The sequence below is a fragment of the Saccostrea echinata genome, unplaced genomic scaffold (genome assembly GCF_033153115.1).
Source record: "Saccostrea echinata isolate AGI-Se365-2 ecotype Australia unplaced genomic scaffold, CSIRO_AGI_Sech_v1 ptg000056l, whole genome shotgun sequence".
In the NCBI taxonomy this organism is placed as follows: Eukaryota; Metazoa; Mollusca; class Bivalvia; order Ostreida; family Ostreidae; genus Saccostrea; species Saccostrea echinata.
In genome coordinates this window covers 8375679-8397905 of record NW_026889805.1, presented here as the reverse complement: position 1 = coordinate 8397905, position 22227 = coordinate 8375679, and the positions used below count along the sequence as shown (strand labels likewise).

At 35.3% G+C, this 22227-nt stretch overlaps 2 protein-coding genes across 5 annotated transcripts in view; one reads left to right on the top strand and one right to left on the bottom strand.

Moving 5' to 3' along the window:
- Window positions 1-11735, top strand: part of LOC133173703 (rho GTPase-activating protein 26-like) — a 30644-nt gene extending 18909 nt beyond the window's left edge. Inside the window, exons 18-27 of one of the 4 annotated variants that reach the window (XM_061308710.1) lie at window positions 174-279; window positions 553-712; window positions 865-1099; window positions 1601-1768; window positions 3271-3316; window positions 3652-3708; window positions 6447-6497; window positions 7278-7367; window positions 7441-7520; window positions 8769-11735. In XM_061308710.1, the coding sequence (XP_061164694.1) occupies window positions 174-279; window positions 553-712; window positions 865-1099; window positions 1601-1768; window positions 3271-3316; window positions 3652-3708; window positions 6447-6497; window positions 7278-7367; window positions 7441-7520; window positions 8769-8860 (1085 nt within the window). In that variant the 3' untranslated portion in view covers window positions 8861-11735. The remainder of the gene's footprint in view (window positions 1-173; window positions 280-552; window positions 713-864; window positions 1100-1600; window positions 1769-3270; window positions 3317-3651; window positions 3709-6446; window positions 6498-7277; window positions 7368-7440; window positions 7521-8768) is intronic. The other 3 variants (XM_061308712.1, XM_061308711.1, XM_061308713.1) reach the window with 3 other exon arrangements.
- On the bottom strand, window positions 11174-21755 carry LOC133173584 (acid-sensing ion channel 3-like). Its single transcript, XM_061308563.1, has 8 exons — window positions 21640-21755; window positions 20219-20768; window positions 14828-14926; window positions 14536-14713; window positions 13705-13767; window positions 13372-13525; window positions 12577-12671; window positions 11174-12107 (listed from the first exon to the last, which is right to left on the bottom strand). The coding sequence occupies exons 1-8, from the start codon at window positions 21753-21755 to the stop codon at window positions 11932-11934; spliced, it is 1431 nt and encodes a 476-aa protein (XP_061164547.1). The 3' UTR covers window positions 11174-11931.
- Between the last annotated feature and the right edge of the window lie 472 nt (window positions 21756-22227).

The window sequence follows — 22227 nt, the reverse complement described above, 5'->3', positions numbered from 1 at the left end:
TAAAAGATTACAGATCAATTCTTTGTGAAAATTTAAATTTAATATTTCATGATGAAAAATGTTTCATAATTACATGATCTCGGTAGAGTTACAGTATTTAGAAACAAGACCTACAAAGTGAAGTTTTTTATTTGTGTCTGAAATTCTTTACAATATTTGATTTTTATTTTTAGAACGAGAGTCAAAAACTTTGCGTATCCATGACCTCCACACCTTAATCCACAGACTGCCACAGGCAAACTTTGAAATGCTCGACATTTTGATTGACCATTTAAGGAAGTATGTACTGCATATATATATATATATATATATATATATATATATATATATATATATATATATATATATATATAAAGTTATACCAGCACATGTTTAGTTGTACAAATTCTGATTTATAGACAGGTAATTAATCAATGCAGGGGAGCAGGAAAGACAAGATTTTATCTTTACCTAAAGCTTTGTTCAGAGTGAATGTTTATAATTCTATTTGTTGTATATGTATAAATGTATATAAGAACTTTTTTTTCACCTAGACTGGTATTGTGTTTTCAGAATAGCAGAGTTCCAGGATAAGAATTTGATGACTGTAGCTAACCTTGGGGTTTGTTTTGGTCCTACACTAATGAGGGCAGAGGAAGAATCTGTGGCGGCCATTATGGACATTAAGTTCCTCAACATCATTGTAGAGATTCTCATCAACAATTATGAAAGAGTATGTCATCTTTAGGTTTCCTTACTAGACATTCCTGTACAATATGCTTATATATTTAACAAAGATTGGTAATTCAGAAATATGTTTTGAACAAGTACATGTTCCTATTGTTAAGTTGCTTGTAATATTCATTCATTCATTATTGTTTGTAGATTTTCAAGACCCCACCAGAAGATGCGGATCCCAGTGAGATCCGCTGTGCTCTCCCTAGTGCCTCAGTGACTGATAAATTTACTCCCGGGGTCAACCACACCTCATTAGATGTATCTAGTCAAAGCCAGCAGCCCCTCTACATAAACAAAGCCCCTCCTGTTCCCAGTGTCCCCACCACCTATGTTCAGAAACCCAAACTCAGATCAGTGGACATTTACAATCCTGATACCAAAAGTAATTTGAAAACAATTTTTAAAGAAATGCAGTAAACGCAAATTGTATTTTATCTACAACTTTGAATTTTTTATGGTAAAAGAAATAGATTGACTGCTGTTTTAAGATTAAAAACTACGTACAAAATACATGGTAAAATACAGTATGTCTTCATGTAAATACACAGAAAGGTTGATACAAAACTTTGTACCTAATGCATTATTTACTATAAATTTTTCAAGTTTTTCATACTCCAAAAGGTTTCTTACTCAAAAAAAGAAATTTGGTTTACTGGGACAGTTTCCTCAGTCCTTTGTAAAGATCTGCACTGACAGTGGTGGTGGTGTTTCTCCCCCTTTTACATAAGCCTGTATTGATCTTAGTTAAAAAGATTGATTTGATATTCAGAATAAGTAAAACAGAATTTTGATAGAATTAATTTTTTTAAATTTTAAATGATGTAGCCATCAGTTTTTCATTGCACCCAATATCATATGTGGGATCTACATTTTTTGTTTTCAGGTTTTGAGACTCATGGAAGTAGTAGTGACAGTTCCGAGTCCCTGAACTCGAGCCTGTCTAACAGTGCCTCAGCAATGTCATCCCCCCTTCCGCAGTTTGATAGTCATAAGAAACACCCTGCTCCAGCGATCCCTGGAAACACTCAGTACAGCAATGTATCTGGATTAGGTGAGACAGTAAAATATATCACAACACTGGTGTACATACATTATCAGAGTTAATATGTGTATACACAGGCAAGAGTGTCTTGCATAAATTTAATTCATATGAAAATCATGTGAATTCTTTGCATGAGAAAGAGACGAAAAACAAGATGTGAAATTTGTGTGAAAACTTCAACCCATTTTGACATAACTTTCATATGAATTTTACATGAAGAGCATATTGCAAAAAAATCGTGCAAAGAAAAATTTATGTGAATATCATACAAACTTATTCACATGATATTCACATGAAAATATATTTACATGAAGGGTGAATTCACCATGCATCGGACACCCTCGCACTTCAAGTTCTAGCGGTATTGCTACCAACCGAATATTATCAAAATGGAACTTAATATGTAGAATGTGGTCAAAATATAAATTTTTGACACAATCATTTGCTATTTATTGAGAAAATATCATTAAAACCCGATTTTTTCGAAATAAGTCAGAATTCACCATGGATCGGACAATATTCACCATGCATCGGACTTACGGTATTTAAACCAGAAAAATATCATACCTTTATCTTGGTGCTTTAAAATTATTGATATTAAAACATTTTTATCTTTTATTAAAAAATTAAACTTCTAGTTAAATTTGAATGACTATTTCGATCCACAAATGTGAAGAGATTTTAGGTGCATCACATCGCCTTAGAAAGGCTTTACAATGCTAGTAATATGGCAACTCGCGCCTTTGTCTCATGGGTTATCATCATCTAGTTTACAGAAATAAATTGAGTCCACTTCTAGTCGTCATATATCGATAACTTGTATTTTCACTTAAAATTCAGAGTTTTTATTTTCTATTTCCGTAAGAAACAGCTGTCATTTGGGTTTTATATGAAAATGGAAGTGATTACCCATGCATCGGAAAGTGTCCGATGCATGGTTAATTTGTGTCCGATGTACGGTGAAATAAATGTTCTAGTAAAAACAACTCTAAAAATTATTGTACAAACATTGAAGTAAAATTTTTGAAAAAATTCTGTAAAATTATCAATCATTGACAAATTTTACCTAGGTCCGACTCGTTCCGTTGAAATCTATTTAAAAGAGCGACAACTCTAAAAATTGCAAAATGGTAAAATTCTGGTTACTCCCCTTTGATGATGCAAAATATGACATAATTTCAAGGCCATTCTTGTGGTATTTTTATCACAACATGAAAATAAAAATTGGCATCATTAAAAAGTTTAAATCTTCACCGAAAAGACAGAAACAAGTAAAAACACGGGGAGACTCAGGTTCAATGAAAGTTTATTGCTTAAAGTTGTCTGAAGCAAGGTATGTGTCCGATGCATGGTTAACTCACCCTATATAATTTTTACATGATTTTCACATAATTTTCAAATTAAAGGTAATCACATGAATATTATGTAAGCCACTTTTCCCTGTGTACAGTGAAACTTGTCTAGTCCAAGTGAGAAAAAAATAAAATGGTTTATGAACCTTTTCATTACAGCAAACAAGTTTATGAATGACATTTCAGGATCAGAGGTTCCTACTTTGTAAGTATTTAATCTTACCTTTGTAATGTTATAAATGCCCCCCAAACCCTGTGATTAAACACAGAAATGTTTACCTTAAGGCACTCTTTCTGTTGTCCCTCCGAATACAGAATAGCTTTATACTGATCATACTACCTCTTAAGTGGCTGATAGCATTTCAGGATGAGTTGAAGACAGCATTCCATAAACAAGCTAGAAATTTAAGTGTATTGGGGAGAGGATTTTCTTTAATTTCTGACATGTATACTATGTGAATTGGAAATTATGGCCCTGATCACAGAAGGGTGAAGGTGGCAATGATTTTTCTGTGCTGTAATCCTTTTATTATCTCTCAGTGACCAGTCACTACGCAGATCTCTGTGGATTTCATCCAAAACCAAAATGTTTGAGAGGTATATAGCAGAATGAATGCCAATGTGAATTTGATGACTTTGACTATGATAAAATCCGTATGTGAATGACATTAGAATAACAGGATGTTACATGTATGTTTTCTTAATGAAAGGTGTGTTTGAGTGAAATTCTATCTGGAGAATTTCTCAAGGCTGTTGTCATAACAAAAGAATGAAGAGAATTCTCAGCTTTAATTTTTGATACTATGAAGTATTTGACAGAGAAAAGAAATCCCTTGCATCCCATGATTGATTACTAACCTCGCCCTACTGCACACTTCCTGGTTTCACAGCACGTACTGTCAACCCACTTCCTGAATGGTGTCACATTGGTTTAATAACATACTGTTTTGCCTTGAAACAGAAATTAACTGTTGTTTTTTTTCTCTTGTTTAAAATTTCTTCTCCACTATCTTTTTTGTAAAATTTAAATATTGAATATATTTTATTGGTTTCAAGGTCACCTAAGGAAGGTCACCTGAGTCACTCAGGTAACCTATTGCTATTTGTTTTTTGTCCGTCATTGTTCGTCATCTGTCACTCATAAACCAATGAACATTATCAGCTTTTTCTCAAGAATTGGTACCGGTAATCCAATTTCAACCAATTTGGTATAGAGCATCCTGGGCCAAAAGGAGAAAGGGGGGGGGGGTATTTCATGGTCCCTGTCTTCTTGGGTCTGAGGGGTGGGGCCAAACCATCAAAATTAATACAGATTCAAAAATCCTCTTCTTTACTTCTGGACGTCAAGCAGTCAAACTGTTTTCATGATTATAACAAGCAATGAGTGCTTTACCAAAGTTGTGAATTTCATTGGCCCAGGAAAAGGGGTTCAGGAGTTAGTATAAGGCTCTATTAATCATATCACCGTCACAGTAGATCAGTTGGTAGAGTGCTAGCTCCGTGATCGGAGGGTCACGTGTTTGAATCATGGCCGTGACTGACCTAAGTCGATAAAAAATAGGTAGCAACTGTTCCTTCACCAAGAATGGACACTTTGAAGTGCAAGTTGCTGGTCATTTGGATGAGACCTAAAAAAACGAGACCCTGTATCACAGTAGGCATTGGCACAATAAAGAACCCTCACTGCCCTGAGTGCCAAGTAAATTTCTAAATTTGAAGCCCTTAACCGGTATAAGGTGACTTCTATATGTATAAGTGAAAAATTCTGGAACGGGACATAAAACAACATAAAATCAATCAACTATCAATCATATAGTGAAAATGCTTAAATTCTTTTTAAAGGTTCTTCTCTCCCAGTGTATATTTAGCAGAAACTAAATGCATTGCTATGATGAACGAGTTTCTTTTCCAAAATTGTGAAATTCCTGGCCCCCAGGTCAGGGGTTCTGTTCTTAGAACATGTGGAACAGGACTCTATTGATTACATATTGAAAATGTATTATTTCTTTGAAAAATCTTCTTTGCCCCTGTTTATTAAGCAAGCAAACTAAGTTATGATAATCAAGAGTGCCTCTTCCAAAATTGAGCAATTCATAACCCCTGGGTCATGGGTTCTGGTGTTAGGGTGGGGCTCTTGATTATATAGTAAAAATGCATCAATTTTTTGAAAATTTTTAGTAGATAAACTAATTGCATGGTTGTAATAAGCAAGGTTGTCTCTTCCAAAATTGCAAAATTCACAGACCCTTGATCAGGGTTTCTGGTGTTAGGGCGAGGCTCTATGAATTATAAAGTGAAAAATGAATTTATGGTTTGAAAATCTTCTTCACTGCCCCTGGGTATCTAGGAGGTAAACAGTACAAAGTTGTTATGAGCAAGGGTAATTTTTACTAGATTTACTAGTAAAATTCTGGACTGTAAGGTTTTTTACACTCTACTGAAAAGTTACTCTGCTTTGCTATTCACCTATGATAATTTATGACTATAAATAAAGTAATTGACAGTTGGAAAAAAGAATTGTACGAGATATATAATGTATAATACAAAAAGTGCTTTCATAGTTTTCGACGGTCAAGTAAAATTGTTTTAAAAAAAACAAACAAAAAAAAAAAAAACAAATAAAAATGAGACAATAACACTTTATTTTTGTACATTAAATGTTCTTCAAAGACCAAGAGAAGCCAATGTGAGAGGTAATGGGATGTGTTTATTATATGTGCCCCAGCACTATTTTTTGTCTAGTCTGTATGGTGATAGTGACAAATGGGGGTTTATTGACACTGGCAAATACAAGCAAGTAAATATATCTATTTTATGATTTGTTAATGAGTACTAGTCTAGATTAACTATTTTGTTGATCCCTGATCATCAGAATTCACTTGATTTTGGGTATATCTCGATTAATTTTGTTTTGTTGTATACTTTTCGGGCAACATTTCTTTATCTATCAATTTATTTTGTTTTATTTTATACTTTTACGGATCCTTTACAGTGTTGTATTATACTCAGGTGACCATAAAAATCCTTGAGCCTCTTGTTAAAATGTTTTTGTCAATCAGAGCAAACAAAAATTATCAATGCTCAATGCAAAAATTCAGTTCATGGATATATACATGTAGTGATGTACATATAAAGTAAAGATTTGAAATTTATTTGCACATTGGACTCATGTGGCATATTGAGCATGTTGATAATTCCACCTGGAAAGTTTTGCAACCAATGCTTATGTGCTTCACTATTAGTATTTAAAGCCCCCCACTCGCAGTCTAGGATTAATTCATTTTGCATCATGCTGTTGCTTGGACATGAAAGAACATTTTGTTTGTTTTGCGTAGTGGAAGCATCAAGAAACGTGGGTCCAATGATTCTTCCTATGCAGCATCAATGTAAGCTAACCCCTGCCACATATAACCAACCAGTACCACTTTTACTTGTAGCTATTCAGTGTTATGTATATTAACCAATCAGTGTACCTCTTGCATGTAACCTTTGTGTCACTTGTTGGAAATACATGTACATGTGATAATTCTGAATTTTCCCCACTGTGTAAAGTGTTATTTTTCTTCACATTTGCAGTTATTTATATATATATGCATATATATGCATGCACCTGTTAGATACTAGATATTACCCTGGGATACAAAGGAATAGAAGTATATAGTCTACCCTATGCATTATGACTATAGTTTTCCATGATTATATCTGTAATAATAGACATATTCATTTTTTTTCACAGAGGAATTATGTTCAAAAGTAAAGTTTATTCAGTGTATTTTAACCAATGTATTCACATTAAACACCCCAGGTTTCTGTTGGTATTAAGTATGTCTTTGTGTATCAGTGATTTTCTTTTATCCCTGTGGTTCTGCATGTTTATTAACAATCCTTTTTTTTCATTCTATACCAACATCTTTCCTAACTGATTTACTGATTTGTGTATGTCCCAAGAATTTGTAAAATTCTTCATATATTGTCGTTTTTTCCACCTCAATATCTTAGTAATTGAGTTCATCTACAATCAATGTTTATAAATATATTCAATGCAAAGTGAAGTTTATTTCAATTTTGAACAATTAAACCAGACAAATGAGAAATAATGGGAGTAATTCTTCTTTATAAGAACTGATACAGGTTCTAATTTGAGGTGCTGTGTTGGTTATTTTCAGGACTTCCTCTGCTCCCAGTATGACCAGTAGTCTGTCAGGTAGCTTACCAGTAGTAGGAAACTCCAACAATGTCAACAAAACCAAAAAGAGGCAAGTATTTTCATCTCTCCACCCACATTCTTTTACATATAATGACATGATACTGACATTCCTTTGGTTACAGGACAGCTAGAACACTTTACCAGTGCTTGGCTGACAATGAATCAGAACTGTCTTTTGAGCCAAATGTCATCATCCAGAATGGTAAGTTTCAAATTATGTGTACAATACATACATAATGGTTTCTCTTCATTACTACTGTAAATGGATTGATTTTTGTTCTTTAAAGTCAAACCAAGTTTTAGGCTTGATTTGCAGAATGTTTTAATGCCTGCACTGGAATAATGGGATATGTTTTGAATATGTCTCTGAAATACTTTGTAATTCAAACCAGTAAAAAAAAATTCAAACCATAAATTTAATATTGCAATTCTTGAGTCACCACAGGCTTCCACAAATTACTAAGTAAACCTGTCAATTCATATTTTAAAAAATCATAGAATTTACTAAATTTCCATTCACAAACAAATGGTTTATTTTTCTTCAGAGTATTACATACGTCTTTAAAAAGAATGAGGGTCTACAGGGCAAGGATAATCCCCCACTTTGAGACAACATATTGCTCAATTTTCAAAGTTCATGGAAAAGATATACCCGGTACTTTGAAAAATTGTGTTATCAGCAATGTCATCTTTCATTTTATTGAATAATTTATTAATTGATAATTTGTTTTTAATTTGACAATTAGGCTTATTTAGTGGAAAATGGGTCCATAAAAGCCAAAAAAAAAAAAAAAAACCCAGAAGATTTTTGAATAAGAAAGGACCAAGTCTCTATTCTGCCTTCACATTTAGATGACAGGAAAGTGAAAGTAAAATCTATTTCATGTTTTAACAAAAGTATAATTTGAACCCATTCAATATGAAAATTAAACTTTTCTGAAAAAAAATATGCTTCAGTAAACTCATATACCTAAGCCAAATTCATTAATGAGAAGACTGTGTAGTGTAGTGGTTAATGGGTTTAGATCATTTCCCCATACCATGCGCTTTGGAGAGATCAAGTTTAAATTGTATGAGGGTTTCTTTTTTTCCTTTTCACATACCTAAAGCATAACCAAAAAAAAAACAAACAAACAAACAAAAAAAAAACAACAAACTATCAATCGGTAAGTAATTTAATAAAATAAAGGAATCATTTGTGACAAAGATGACATTACTGATAACACATTTTTAAAAAAAAAAAAAAAAAAAAAAAAGTAACACATTTGATTTTTCTGAAAAAAATTACTTTTCATTGAACTCTGAAAATGGAGAAATATCTTTTCTCAGAGTAGGGGATTGTCCTCTCCTGTATGCCCCCATTCTTTCATTCCATATTTTTGCAAAATTGATAACTAAGTGTCAAGATGAGATAACTGTGAGGATGCATTTATTTTGCCTTTTTTTACAGTGAGAGAATCCAAGGAGCCAGGCTGGTTGGAGGGGTCATTAAATGGGAAGCGGGGATTGATCCCTGAGAACTATGTAGAGTTTGTAGACTGACCCAGCCCCCACAGTGGCCTTAATTTCTGACCACCAGGATGTCACCCCCAAGAGATATAAACATCTGTACATACTCATCTACATCATATTGTCATGGATTTCTCAAGTTGTGATTCACTATGCTGGACATGGTGGGAGTTAGAAAGGGGAATAACTTTGGGTCATGTGATCAGTCACATGACTGAAGGCCACTGTTTTAAGTGTTGACTTACAGAAAATGAATGCAATAGTCAGTGTGATGTATAGTAGTTAATATTTTGTTTATTTACTTGGATTTCAAACCATAACTTTTACATGTCCATATGATGATGTATATAAATTGTTAGGAACAAGATTTTTTTAGTAATATGTAAATTGTTTGGTAATTACTTGTACTCTAAACAATCTTTGTCACAAGGATTGTATTTAAGTATGGTTTGTTTTAATTTTGATTACAGATAAGAAGGTTAGTTAATTTCAAAGATGAGGGCCAACTTTGCAGCCAACTTAGTTTTTCAAGGATTAAAAATTTCTGTCTCACTGAGTTAACATTCCTAGTGTTTACATTGTAATGTTTATGCTATGTTTACACTGTAATCTTTACACTCTGCTTACCGTTTACACTTGTTTCACTCTGTTGCCTCTACACTATGTCTAAATTGTCAAGCTTTCTGTATGTTCACCATTTATTGTTTACACCTAAAACTGTTTAATACATGTAGCTTGTTTGATCATATTTTATTTCATTTCAGCACCTAGTATTCCTCTTACATGTGTTAATAATGAAACTTGGCTTAAAACAGTATTATTATCATATATTTGATGGAAAATCCTGATAGGTTTAGAGACTTAGTATTCTAGAATATTTAGTTTTAAGAGATGCATTACTTCTTTTTAAAGTTACTGTAGGAATTATGAATATATACTACAACATATTTTACATATGAACAAAGAGAAAAATAACAATTTTAAAAGTAATTTAATAGTACCTAAATTATTTAGTTAATTCCAGGATTTTGTATGCTTACAAAATTCAGAAGTATCATAATTGTTTTTTAATTTGTAAGTCTGTAACTTTAACCTTGATCCTGCATTTTGTTCCTTGTTTCTTATCAGGGCAATGCTTTATTTGGAGATCCAAATAAAATTTTCCTAAATATAATTTATTAAATAGACATTAACTAAATATGAGTTTCACAAAGACTTTCCTCTGAACACCCAAACAAGATAAAAATGTTGCTGTTTTAGTGGTTTTTGGTTGAATTTCTGCTTAATGCAGCTTTAGATTCTTTGTTGTTTATTTAAAGATCATTAAGTTTCATGGTTGTTTTCAAATGTTGGTATACTGCTTTCTTACTGTCAGTGGAAGTATTTTTTACCGTTCTTTCCACACACAAACACACACACACACTAGGAAATAGAGAGTGCAGTGTTGCTTTCAGTGTCTGTTAAATGAGGGTGCAGACCAAATGCTGATAAAGCACAGGTCAAAATTTCATATTTGGCAAAGATCAAATTTCAGATATGAATTTGCCACCATTGGGGGCATTGCAGTTGCAAACTCCCTTGTAATTAATAGCATAATTTTTTTTCTCTGTTTTTACTGTATATACCTTGTACTTAGTTGCATATGTGTGCATTGCATTGGAAATGATTTAACTTCTGTCTCTGATAATAAAAATGCTCAGAAGCATTTATAGTCTTTGGCTGAAGACGATATAAAATCTATGCATTCAATTTTGTACTTTGTGTTTATAGATAGGATATGGTTTCAATGCCCTGCTTAAATTAGTCAGATCCAGTAGATATAATTCAGTGTTATGTTGCTTCTCTTGTATAATGTAATTAATTCCCCTCTATGATACAGACACTTGATAATTCTGTCAGTGATATTTTAAGTAGCAGGTAATCTGTTTCAGTAAACCAAACATTGAATAAGTATTTCTTTTTCTCTTTGGTATAAAAATTGAAAAGTACATGCAGTAGATATTTTTAAGGGAATATTTTTCATTATTATCAGTTTATAAAAAGTGTGATGTAATTGTTGATATTATGGAGATTTTGATCATATGTGTAGGAATTACTTATTGAATGCTGATATATGTAGTAATCTCTGTTTAATACCTATAGTAATGTAGTAACATGTGAATTAATTAACCTAAAAATGCAACTTGCTATAAATATTAAGTCTCTTTTTTTTTTTTATAAACATCACATATATTTTATTGACTAGTTCATATAAAATTTTACAGCATTCATTCCTGACTTTAACCAATCTATTACAGCTATTTTTGTCATATTTGTAATTTATTTGATATATTTCCTCAGGTTGAGTTTTTTTTTTTTTTTTTGACAGACATTATTTATTGTGGTGGAGTGAACAAATTCCAGGGTCCTTATGTGCAATGTTCTGCTTCATTGTGTATCTATATATATATATAGCTTGCCATCCTATGTCTGGTGTTTTATGAATTTGTCTTTAACTGTAAAATTAATGTCATCTGAGATCAAGTCTTGTAAGTATGGAATGAAATGTGACTTAGAGGTGTTTGTATACGACTTTAAGCATGCCCATATTTGAACATCTACTTAATTCTGTACATCAGATGGAGAGGGGTGTGATTTATAGAAAGTTCTGTGTAAAATAGAGAGTGACTTCTCTGTCCAATACCCAAAACTTTAACAGAAAAATTCATTCAAAACATGGAGATGGGGATGTGTATGGATTTGTACACTGCGTGACTAACCTTGTGGTCTGTTGAAGGACTTGATTTTATTATGTGACTGTGTATTGTTACTGTTATATTTTGTGTGTACTGTGGGACTTCACTATGTGATGAGATTTCACAGAGTAGGAGCAATATTCTGACAAAAATAAACATGTACAAACAGAGCAGTCTTCATGTTTTGTGTTAGAGTCGGTTCTAATGCTGTGTGATGCATTTTTTAAAACTTTGTTTATTCGTGATGAAAGCAAGAAAAAATCATGATTGAACTGTGGGTCCTTTTGGTATTGGTAGCACATTCATATCTAGAGTGTAGGTGCATGTCAAAAGTACTTTAAAATATATTCCATTGATGAATCCTTTTCTCTATTTTTTTACTTTTTCATCCTCTGAAATTTTTTCTTTGTTCACTTTGTTGTTATGAGCTTTGTAATAAAACTTTCTCAAAAGGAAAATTGCACAGTTTAGGATAAATTCAACAATTTCAAGTAGTGACAAAAGACTGGCTCCCAGCAACAGCCCCATCTGTCCTCCAATACTGGCTGCAAAGAAAGACATATACAACAAATTCAGTTTGTGGATTATTTTAAAATGCGATTTCACACACAAATCTAAAAAAAAAAGAATCAAACGACATGGAAACAAAACCAAATAATATATTTTCCGTGGATTATCCAGCTGAAATGAAGTTGGAGATGGACTGGGTTTGTCGATAAATGAAAAAAAAATCCATAATGAAAACGAAGTTGTGCATGTCGTCAGTTGTGTGGAAGACCCATAAATGAACACATGGGAATAAAAAAAAATGCCAAACTCACGGAAAGGCTTTCTCGCCGTCCTAAATGCCAGTAAAAGGCAAAAACATAACGTAAAAAAGGTTTCTCCGTTTACTTTACTTTACTAGGTGTCCTTTACAGATGTATATGTCAAAACTTTTGAGTCATCACGTTTAGATTATTTTAGCAGTTGTATTTAGAATACTTACTCCACTATGGGTAACCAGTTACTTACATAAGATGTCCTGATAAGACGTATACAGTGGCACTTGCTGCACGCTCCTTACTTGTAGGTGATCAAAGTGGATGTGAAGTTCAACGAAATTTTCACTAAAATAGGAAAGATGGTATACAAAGTTCATATAATATTTATCATGCTGGAGAGTAATATTTTTGGTTTCTTGCTTTAGTTCTTAGGATAAATTGCTAGGTATCGTTATACTGCAGTACGTGTTTGTACTAAGTTAATTGTTACCGCACTTCTTGTCTGTTTTTGTACTTATAACACCTATATTTTGTAGTGTAACGTGGAGTATTTATAAAACTTGCCGTAGCTTAACTTGTTTAAAACCGAAGGAGACTCTACTGCATCACCAGAAAAGTAGCTCATTTGCTAGGCAATTTAAGATCCCTATATATACTGTCCGATATACTTTCCGCGCTGTAGTCAGCCTAACTTGTTCTCTCTGATTATCCAGCTTCCTGAAGCAGGTCACAAAGAACCAGAGTAACTATGTTGCCACCAATATTTATAGCGCAAAGCTGCCGCTCATCCAAGGGCTATATAGGCTTGTATAAGCAGTAGCTTCAGTTCGAGGGAAACTATATCGCATCATCAAAAAAAGCTAGTTCACTCACGAGGCAATGTAAGTTCCCTATATACATACTGTCTGTTACAGTAGCATGGTATGCCCCAAAAACTTTCTCTCTCCAAAACCACATGATTTAACTCCAAATTCAATGACTATATCTGGACCATGTCATCTCATTTCATAAAATCTAACTGATTTCAATGAATGCTTGCTTTTACCTGAAATATTCTTTTGAAAGTCCGAGTTTTTTGTTCAAAAACGTGGCAGTATCTTCTGTCGGGTACAAAGCATACGACATCTGGGCGTCATAAGTCGTCTGCCGACAAGGCTGAGGACAGTCACACGAAGAAAACGTGTCAGGACGTCTTGTGTCTGTAAAGATTGCGTTCGCACAATGTTTTCAGACCTGTCAAGTTCTGCATGTAAAGTACATTTCAAATTAACTCTGGAATGAAGGACATTTGAAGACGTTTTCGAGACAATGTATTTTATTAAAAAAAAGAGATGTTGAAATATTCCATGCCAACACATGGTTTTATACCGTGACTTACTTTGATCTGATGTATTAAAGTTGCACTGATAATATTGGTATAAAGAGCAAATAGGGTGATCGCCTGCAACAACAAAATATTGATGATGAAAATTTTTATGTTCTATGAAAAAAATAATTGAAGATATACTATTATCTCTAAACACGGTTTTTGTCCGATTAACAACAAAAATCCTCCATGGTGTGTCATTAATTTTTCTGTAAACAATAAATAAACTAGAGCACTAAGCTCACAAAATGATACCCCCGCCTCTTATATGTTTATGATGGCAAAAACCGTGTTTTGCTATATGGGAGATACATAATAAGTGTCCGATCAAAAAGTAAATAAAAGGTCCCCAATGACACTATGTAACAAATAGTGTTATACAGCGTCATGTAACACTATGCAACAAAGATTCTGTGAAGGTATCATTAAATCTTATTCAGTGGCATAGGAGGAGTTGCGGATAAGAAATGGGTACCCCTCAATATTATAGAAAGAATGACAGTGTTATATGTTGTGTTTTTGGAAACCCGAAATATGTGTTCAATCAAAAAGTAAAATAGAAGGTGCACAATGTCATTATGTAACAGAGATTCTGTGAAAGTATCATTAAATCTTATTCAGTGGTATAAGAGGAGTTGCAGATAAGAAGCGTAACGGACGGACTGACGGACACCCCCATCACTACATACCCCCGCTTTTTAAGCGGGGGCTATAAAAATACTACAAAACTCTCGTGTGAACTTGCCTGTCAATAGAGCTTTGCATAATGATTTCTTGTAACAAACTTCAAATTTCTTCCAGTATTAGATAAAATGACAAGAAGAAGCTTCTCTAGATTCCTACCATTTGTCCCTAAAGCAATGCATCCACAGCGCTGAAACATGAGGTCACTCTCGCACCTCCTTTTACAAGCATTGATGCTGTATGGCTCTGGGTGTACTGGGTTTTGGAAATCTGGAGAATTTATATCGTCACAGGAAGTGTCACCAAAAGCTTTAAAAGGGTTTCCGAGGTAAGAATACTGTAAAGGAAAAAAAAACTTCAATACTGTCAAACGCAGAGACATAAATAAATTATGTTTCTGCTACACATCAGTTTCAATAAAAATTAGGCTTTCAATAAATGGATATCTGACCCTTGTTTTAGATAGTTTTGCTAAAGCTATTCTTCCAGGTGGAACGAGAAAGCCGTTGTTCTCCACTGCCGGGTCTTCAAGTGGATCATGCACAGCAACCTGTTAAGATAGTAATTTGGCCACTTACAGTTTTCGTACAATCTCAAAGTAATTACACGCAATTGTAGAAAAATAAATTATTTAATAAGTCCATCTTACCAGTTTTATTAAGTAAAAACTTTTGTTAGTGTATATGCAAGTTGACTTATGGGAAACTAGAGACTGCAAGTGTGGTTCTAGAAATCTGATTGACTAGTATGATTCCCTTGGGCTTCACTGAAAACTTTGAAAGAGGAAAGAAAGTTCATAGAAAAGGACAGAAGGGTGAATGGATGGTCTGATACTAAGGCTTGCCACAATTAATTTAGCAGTACTCGGTACTCTGTTCAACATTGTAAGCTTGTAAAACGTAAATTGCATAGTCTGAAGTGTTGTTCTCAGGACAGACTGTACAGAGGTCCACCTTTTACAGTGAAATGTACGGAGATAACGAACAGTATTCAAGCTCAAAAGTCCATTAAACAATACAAATTTTGGAGCAGAGCAAACACGGACCTCCAAAACATCAGAGGTGGGATCAGGTGCCATGGAGGAGTGAACATCCCCTTCCAACCGGTCACACCCGCCTGTGCTCCTTGTCATGATATAACAAAAAAAAAACCGTCGACAATTCAGTGTGTAAATAATGGCCTAACAATAAGTATGAAAAACGTCAGTAAGCATTTGACTTAATGATAAATTGTATTTGTTGACAAGGTCATTGTATCGACCATAGAACTTACGAAATAACGACTTTAAACGAGACTGCTGATATTCTTGTTTCATCAACTTGTTTGTCAATAATTTACTTCTCTTTAGATTTGTTCAAACGCAGAGCATGCTCTTGCGTATCGAGTCAACTGAGAGATATAAACCTCGTATGCAGGTGATGAAGTTATATTGCTGCATAAGTAAGGAAGTTGATGATTATAAAGTTAAAGTCATCACGTTTATCATAAGGCTTGGTTGTTAGATTACCATTAACGTCTTTTTCTAGTAAAATATCCAAATATGAAACAGATGTGTCAGACTCTTTGGTATCTTTTATTTCAAGCTCACTGTAATATATCGTATCGACATAAGAATGGAAATAACCATTGTTAATTGACAATACGTCGTCGATATATCTAAATGCCGAGTTAAAGGCAACAGCAAGTGTTTTCTTCTTTTCAAGATTTTGAACAAATTCTGCTTCATATGCATAGAAAAAATAGGTCTGCTAATAACGAGCCGCAATTGTTAGCCATTGGAATTCCAATGGATTGTTGGAAGACCTGGTCTCCAAAAAATACATAGATATTGCTTGCCTTCTAGCCCGTCAATGGCTCTTCAGAACGAAGAGGCACCAGCAGTAGCCATGTAAGAATGTGAAAGCTAGCCCTGTATTGACAACGACAAAGTGATGTCAGACTTGACAGTGTAATGCCGGTATTCTAAACACAACAATGCAAGGCAACTTGGAAAAGAAGTATTACCAACATGCTAGAGGAGAGCAGGAGGATGCCTATAACCTAAAGAAAATGATTCTAAGAACATTTGCCGGTTTCGTACCATCTCACCGCTGAATGTGGACGGGAAAATCTTCTTTTTGGTACTAGTGTACACCATATGCGGTTTCAATTTTGATGCACCAGATGCACCAGATGCGCATTTTGACAAAATATGTCTCTTTAGTGATGCTCAAGCCGAAACTTTGGGAATCCAAAATATTTGCATAAAAATAAAAAAAGACTTTGAAGAGCTGAAAAAGGTGCCAAAGACGAGCCAGATAAGTCAAAGGATCAGAACTATGATGACGACAATGTACGTGACAGCCAGCAGCATTTCATTTCATTCAAAAAGGCGGTATTCCAGAATTTTCCAGATGTGGAACACACCAGTGTCATCAGCTATGTGGTAGGCAAAGTCAGTGAGAAAAAAGGTGACTTGACTTGTGTATAATTAGATCTGGGAAACACGTAAGGCCCTGTCCTGCATGAGCTAATCAAAAAAGCCATGTTACATTACCATGTTTCACCACACAAAGTGAATCTAGTTAACAGTTACTATAGTACTTTAATGATATCAAGCTGCGGTTTACCTTCAATGACTTCATAACTGCATTGTGAGATCTGAAAAGAGGAATAGTATCAGGATCCATAATATCACCAATACTCTTTGTGATGTCAAGAATCTTATAATCAGTGTAGCTGAGAGACGAGAGGTTCCAAGATGCAGTAAGGCGTTTATATACCAGCAAACAGGGGATTTATGAATGATCTGCCTGTTGTCACAATCATTCATTTGTAAGCAGGATGGGTCTTAAAATCAGTAATTTGGACAATTTAAGGATGGAATTTAAACCAAAGACGTCAAAAAGCATGATAATGAAGAAGGGATTCCTTAAGAAAATCTTAACAGTTAAGGTGCATGGTGTAGAAATTCCATCTATCATCCATATCTGGTCAAGTGTTTGGGAAAATTGGTATGATAATACATCAGGAACTCCAAGAACAAGAAAAACGCCCATAAGCACCTTCATCGATGGTTGCAGGAGAGGTCGACAAGACTAGCCTACATGGCAAGGTTTGTGGGGATGTTCATGCTGTATGAAATTCCTACATCAACTGCAAAGACTATGGAAAGATTGGTCAGTGGTATCTTCGTCGATGGAGTTCTATCCAGTTTCACTTCATTCGACCTGTACAGACGCACTGCGAAGCTACCATTTTCATCGCTGGCTAAATAGTTTAAGGTTTCAAAGTGTCTATTGGTTATGACACTGAGAGACTCCAAGGATGCAATTCAGAGAAGCAGGGGTGCAGACAAGAACAGGACGAAAGTGGAGTGCTTGCAAAACTTTACAGCAAGCAGACAATATGTACACCATACTAGTATGCAATATCATGGGAAACACATGTACCGGTAGACAATGTCTTGAAACAAGTTACAAGCAGTTGAAGGCAAAACAGGGAAAGAGAGACGCGATATGCTGTAAGACGAAGTACGCCAAGAAGAGGAAGAGACCTAAACCGAAGGCTGCCGAACCTGGGCAACGGTGTGTATGGACAAGACGGTCTGTTTCTCAGAGGAAGATTACGTTGTCAGATCTTTGGAAGTTAGACCCCTTAGGAATTTCATTACTTCTGAGATCAGCCTACGATATACTTTCATTATCGACTAACTTGGTAGATGGGGCCTAAAAGAATCATGGGACTGCAAACTGGTCGGAGAAAGAGCAACACTCGCCCACACCCTCTCTGGATACAAAGTAGCATTCCAGCAAGGGCGATTGATATAGGTTGGGGCATGTCAATGTGCTTTGAGTCTTGGCAGACACAATAGACAAAGAGAGAAAAAAAATACCAGACTGAGCATGAAGTCGGTACCAAAACAGCCTTTCCAACGAGAGTACAGAATAGCAGCCTGGTATATGGGTAGGCTAGACAGATGCAAGTTGATACTAAGCAAAAGCTTGTATTTCCTGATCTGGTCCAGATAACACAGCAGTCATACTAGTTTTGTGGTCTGAAGGCATGAGGATGATTATCATCGAGGTGACTGTACTGTGGGAAGAAGGTTTCAACGTAGCCCTTTAGAGGAAAAGTGCCAAGTACTAGCTGGAAACTAAAGCAACAATGCGACCAGAGAGGATAAAAAACATGGCTATTCCCCATAGAAGTTGGATTTCGTGGATGTACGGAGAATGACTAAAGCGTTTGAAATCAGTGGCAGAAATAGAAAATGAGTTGGTTAGAAGGCAGAGAAGGTTTCTTAAGAGACACCAAGGAGTGGAAGCTGTTTGACACACAGTGAAAAAATCACCATTGTGGACCCATTAACTGTAGGGTGTCATGGTTTTAAATGGTCGAAACATTAAGGGACAGTTTGAAATCATCTGATGATGTCAGTGGCGGGCTTCCCATCCAGCAGTATTCAGATAGCAGCGAAACGATTAGAGATACTAGATGGATTGCTTAACACGGTAAGTTTGCCATGCATAAATTGTGTTGTTCGAGAACACTGTTCAAAACCAAATAGGGTGGATTCTTTACAGCCAAGCAATGGTGAAAAGCAACGTAGACGTTGTCCATCCTAAATAACAACACAGTCTACTGATGCCGAAGGCTGATCACCAGCGTAAGTAAGGGCCACCTGTCACCGTACGTGGTTCCTAAATAAATAATACCGTGGTTGTCACTATACTCCTAAATAAGTATGAATTACTAGTACTCTCTGTCCCATGGCATTGTTTTTAATGTAAGACCAATCCACCGGCATATCCCAATATACTCTGCTCAGTCTGCTGTAAAGCGACGGAAAGATGATTGAGGTACCTTTTTTTCCCATGTTCTCAATTTATGGATATTTTTGCCGGAAAGCATATGCTTATGGAAGAAAATATGGAAACATTTGAACAATGAACTGGTGAGGATTCTCTTCAAAGAAAACCAAAATGTCACACCAAGTTGTGTCCCCACGGAGTTATTACGGCTTTGTTAAATTTTTGAAATCGCAGTGGAATTGCAGGGAAATTGCACAAATTTCTCAAAAATTTTCACAATGGGAAGATGTCACGGCGTCCCTACAGCAACCGACGCGTTTCTAAGGCGTTCTCGCGGCGTGCTACTGCATTCCCACGGAGATCTCTTGGCGACTGACTGCGCTTCCGCGGAGTTTTTACGGCGTGCTAAGGGTTGTCACCTCGCGTTGACAGCGTTCTCACTGCGCTGGCTGCGTTCACAATACGTTTACAATGCGTTCTTAAACGCAGCAACATCTCCAAAGACTCCGCGAGGTCTCCGTGGATGCGCAGACTGCTATCACTGCGTTCATGCTGCGATCATGTGCGTCTTCACGGCGTGCTCCCACTGCGTTGCTGGAGATCTCACTGCGCTGCGACAGCGATCATACCACGTTTCTACTGCGTTCTTATCAGACCGCGCTCACACTGCGCGTACTTTGTGCATGCCCAAAGTGCACGCCGTCCCCTGGCGTACGCGAGCCCAGCCTACGTTCAGTGGAGATCTCGCCGCGTTGTCACGGCGCTGTAGGAGACTTTAGTGCGCTCACCTCGGCGTTTTGCATTTTTGATGGACGCCGTGCGATCGCCGTCCCGAGGTGACAGGGGTTTTAGCGAATGTCTGTGTTTGTAATTATTTGCAAGTCAATCGGTTTATTCAATTTTAAGAAAAAATATTATTCAGTGCGTACTTTTTCGTAAAACCCTTGAATTGTGGAATCAATCAGGTACGATTCCACTGACTAGATACTACCGTTAGATAAATGTACTGTGGATCAGTATAATAGAAACTTCATACATGTACTTCCTACCTTAAATCCATTGCTGCAATCAGTATTTTGGTAATTTTGATCGTTGTTCACGCTGAGAAGAGCTATGAAGTTAAAGGAAGATCCAGTAGAACTTGTGGTGGCGGATCCATTACTGTTCCAAGTATAGCACATACCGTTTGTTGAAATTCTCTTGTTCAGGTCTTGATTAATGTTTACACTTACACCGTCAAACATGACGTACTTGACAACGCTGTTTACTTCCAGCGTTTCATTTGCTACGTCATTGAAAGTCCTCGGCGCGAAATATCCGTTCTTTTGATAGTAAGGGTCCATCCAGTTGATTTCCTCAGATAAGTTGTTCAGTCTTGAGATTGCCATGTGATAAACCTCGTCTCTTGGGTCTGATGCTACCTTTGATTTGTTATAGGGGCTCAAATTGCAAAAAGTAACTGCTGGGAATTTTATACTTGACACGCTTTTTACGGAAGAAATTGTCAGGAACGGGTATCGATGATAGTTGACCCATTCTGTGTGGAGGAGATAGAAGAGGTAACTAGTGCACACACCTACTGCAGCAAACCAGATCATCCTGGAGAAACAAGAGGGAAAACCATCTCCAAATTCATAAAAAAGGAATTTATTGTTTGGTTTACTTAAGCTTTGTGTAACTTTGCAGCTCAGTCGGTGGAGTGTTTGTGCCGTATGGGCAAGATATGAGGGAGTCGTTTTCAAATTAAGTACAGGTATTGCTGTTTATAATTATTAGTAGTAATCAGGAAACCGGGAGACTGGAAGTTCTGTATCTGTCAGTTTGCGCGTCACTTGATTTAGATACTGGATTGATAATTAGTGCATATCTTTGTTATTATATTAAAAAAGGTGCAGATCATTTTTAAAGTTACAACCTGTTAAAACCTGATTAAATAATATATTTTATTTTATAATGATTTTGGTTGTTTCGTTTTTGAGATATCGATTTAAAGATTTGGTGTACTATGTACATTGCAAAAAAAAAAGATGTAGATCATGTCAAAATTTAGATACTTTTGAGCCTCTTAAGAAAAATAGACACCCTTTAAGAAAAGAAAAATAATTCTAAAAATGAAAATATTAAACAGTGTTATTTTAAAAATGAAATGAGTTATCTTGATAAACAAAACTATTATTAAATATCGAAACAAAAATTAAACTCAACAGAGACTTTTTATTAATAGTCAATCAAAAATTTAAACAAAAAATAAGCATAATGTATAATTTTCATGCACTAATATGCATAAATCTGAGAAATTTACAAAATAAAAAATGTTCTAATATACCGAAACTGAAAGGTTACATTCTTGAAATTCAAAGTAACTCTGAAATCTTCAGCTCAGTGTTTTCATACGCAGAGATAGAAAGAAACAAGAGGAGTCAAATATTTGGGGAAAATAGTAACGATAAATAGTCGAAAGTGTACCCACCCGCGATAGAAAGGTCTCTGAAATATGTGTCCGAGTCCATGCATAGAGCATTCATCTACAAACACACCCCCAAGTTGTCTGATGGATGGTGAGGATTTTTTGTCTTGTTCTCCCATTCTTTAGTTCTCAAACCAACCGCAGGAGAAAAAAAGTGTCCGAAATTTGCCAATTATAATGCATCATCTACACGTTTTTTATAGAATCAGTAAGCGAAGTCACTAGTCAATGATTTTAATTGCATTAAGTATTGGGGTGATGTTGGTATCCACGGACTCTGTTTTATCCTTGTCAATAACAATGCTCTAAATGGGATGCGAACATTAGAAATTGATTAAAATATTAGTGCATGTGTTATTTCGCTCACAAATTAATTGACCTTAATGGAAAAAAAGAAAATGTGTACAGTTTGTCCTGTTTTCAACGAAACGCACTGATGTATTTTCTTTCAAACAATGTTTTTGTACATATAATCGTAATATAAACCCAGTAAGTAACCCAATCAGTTTTCTTCAAATTTATGACTATGTCTATTAGGGTTCTGAAGGAATTAACATAACGCTACAGTATTCTACAAAATTGATAGCTGCA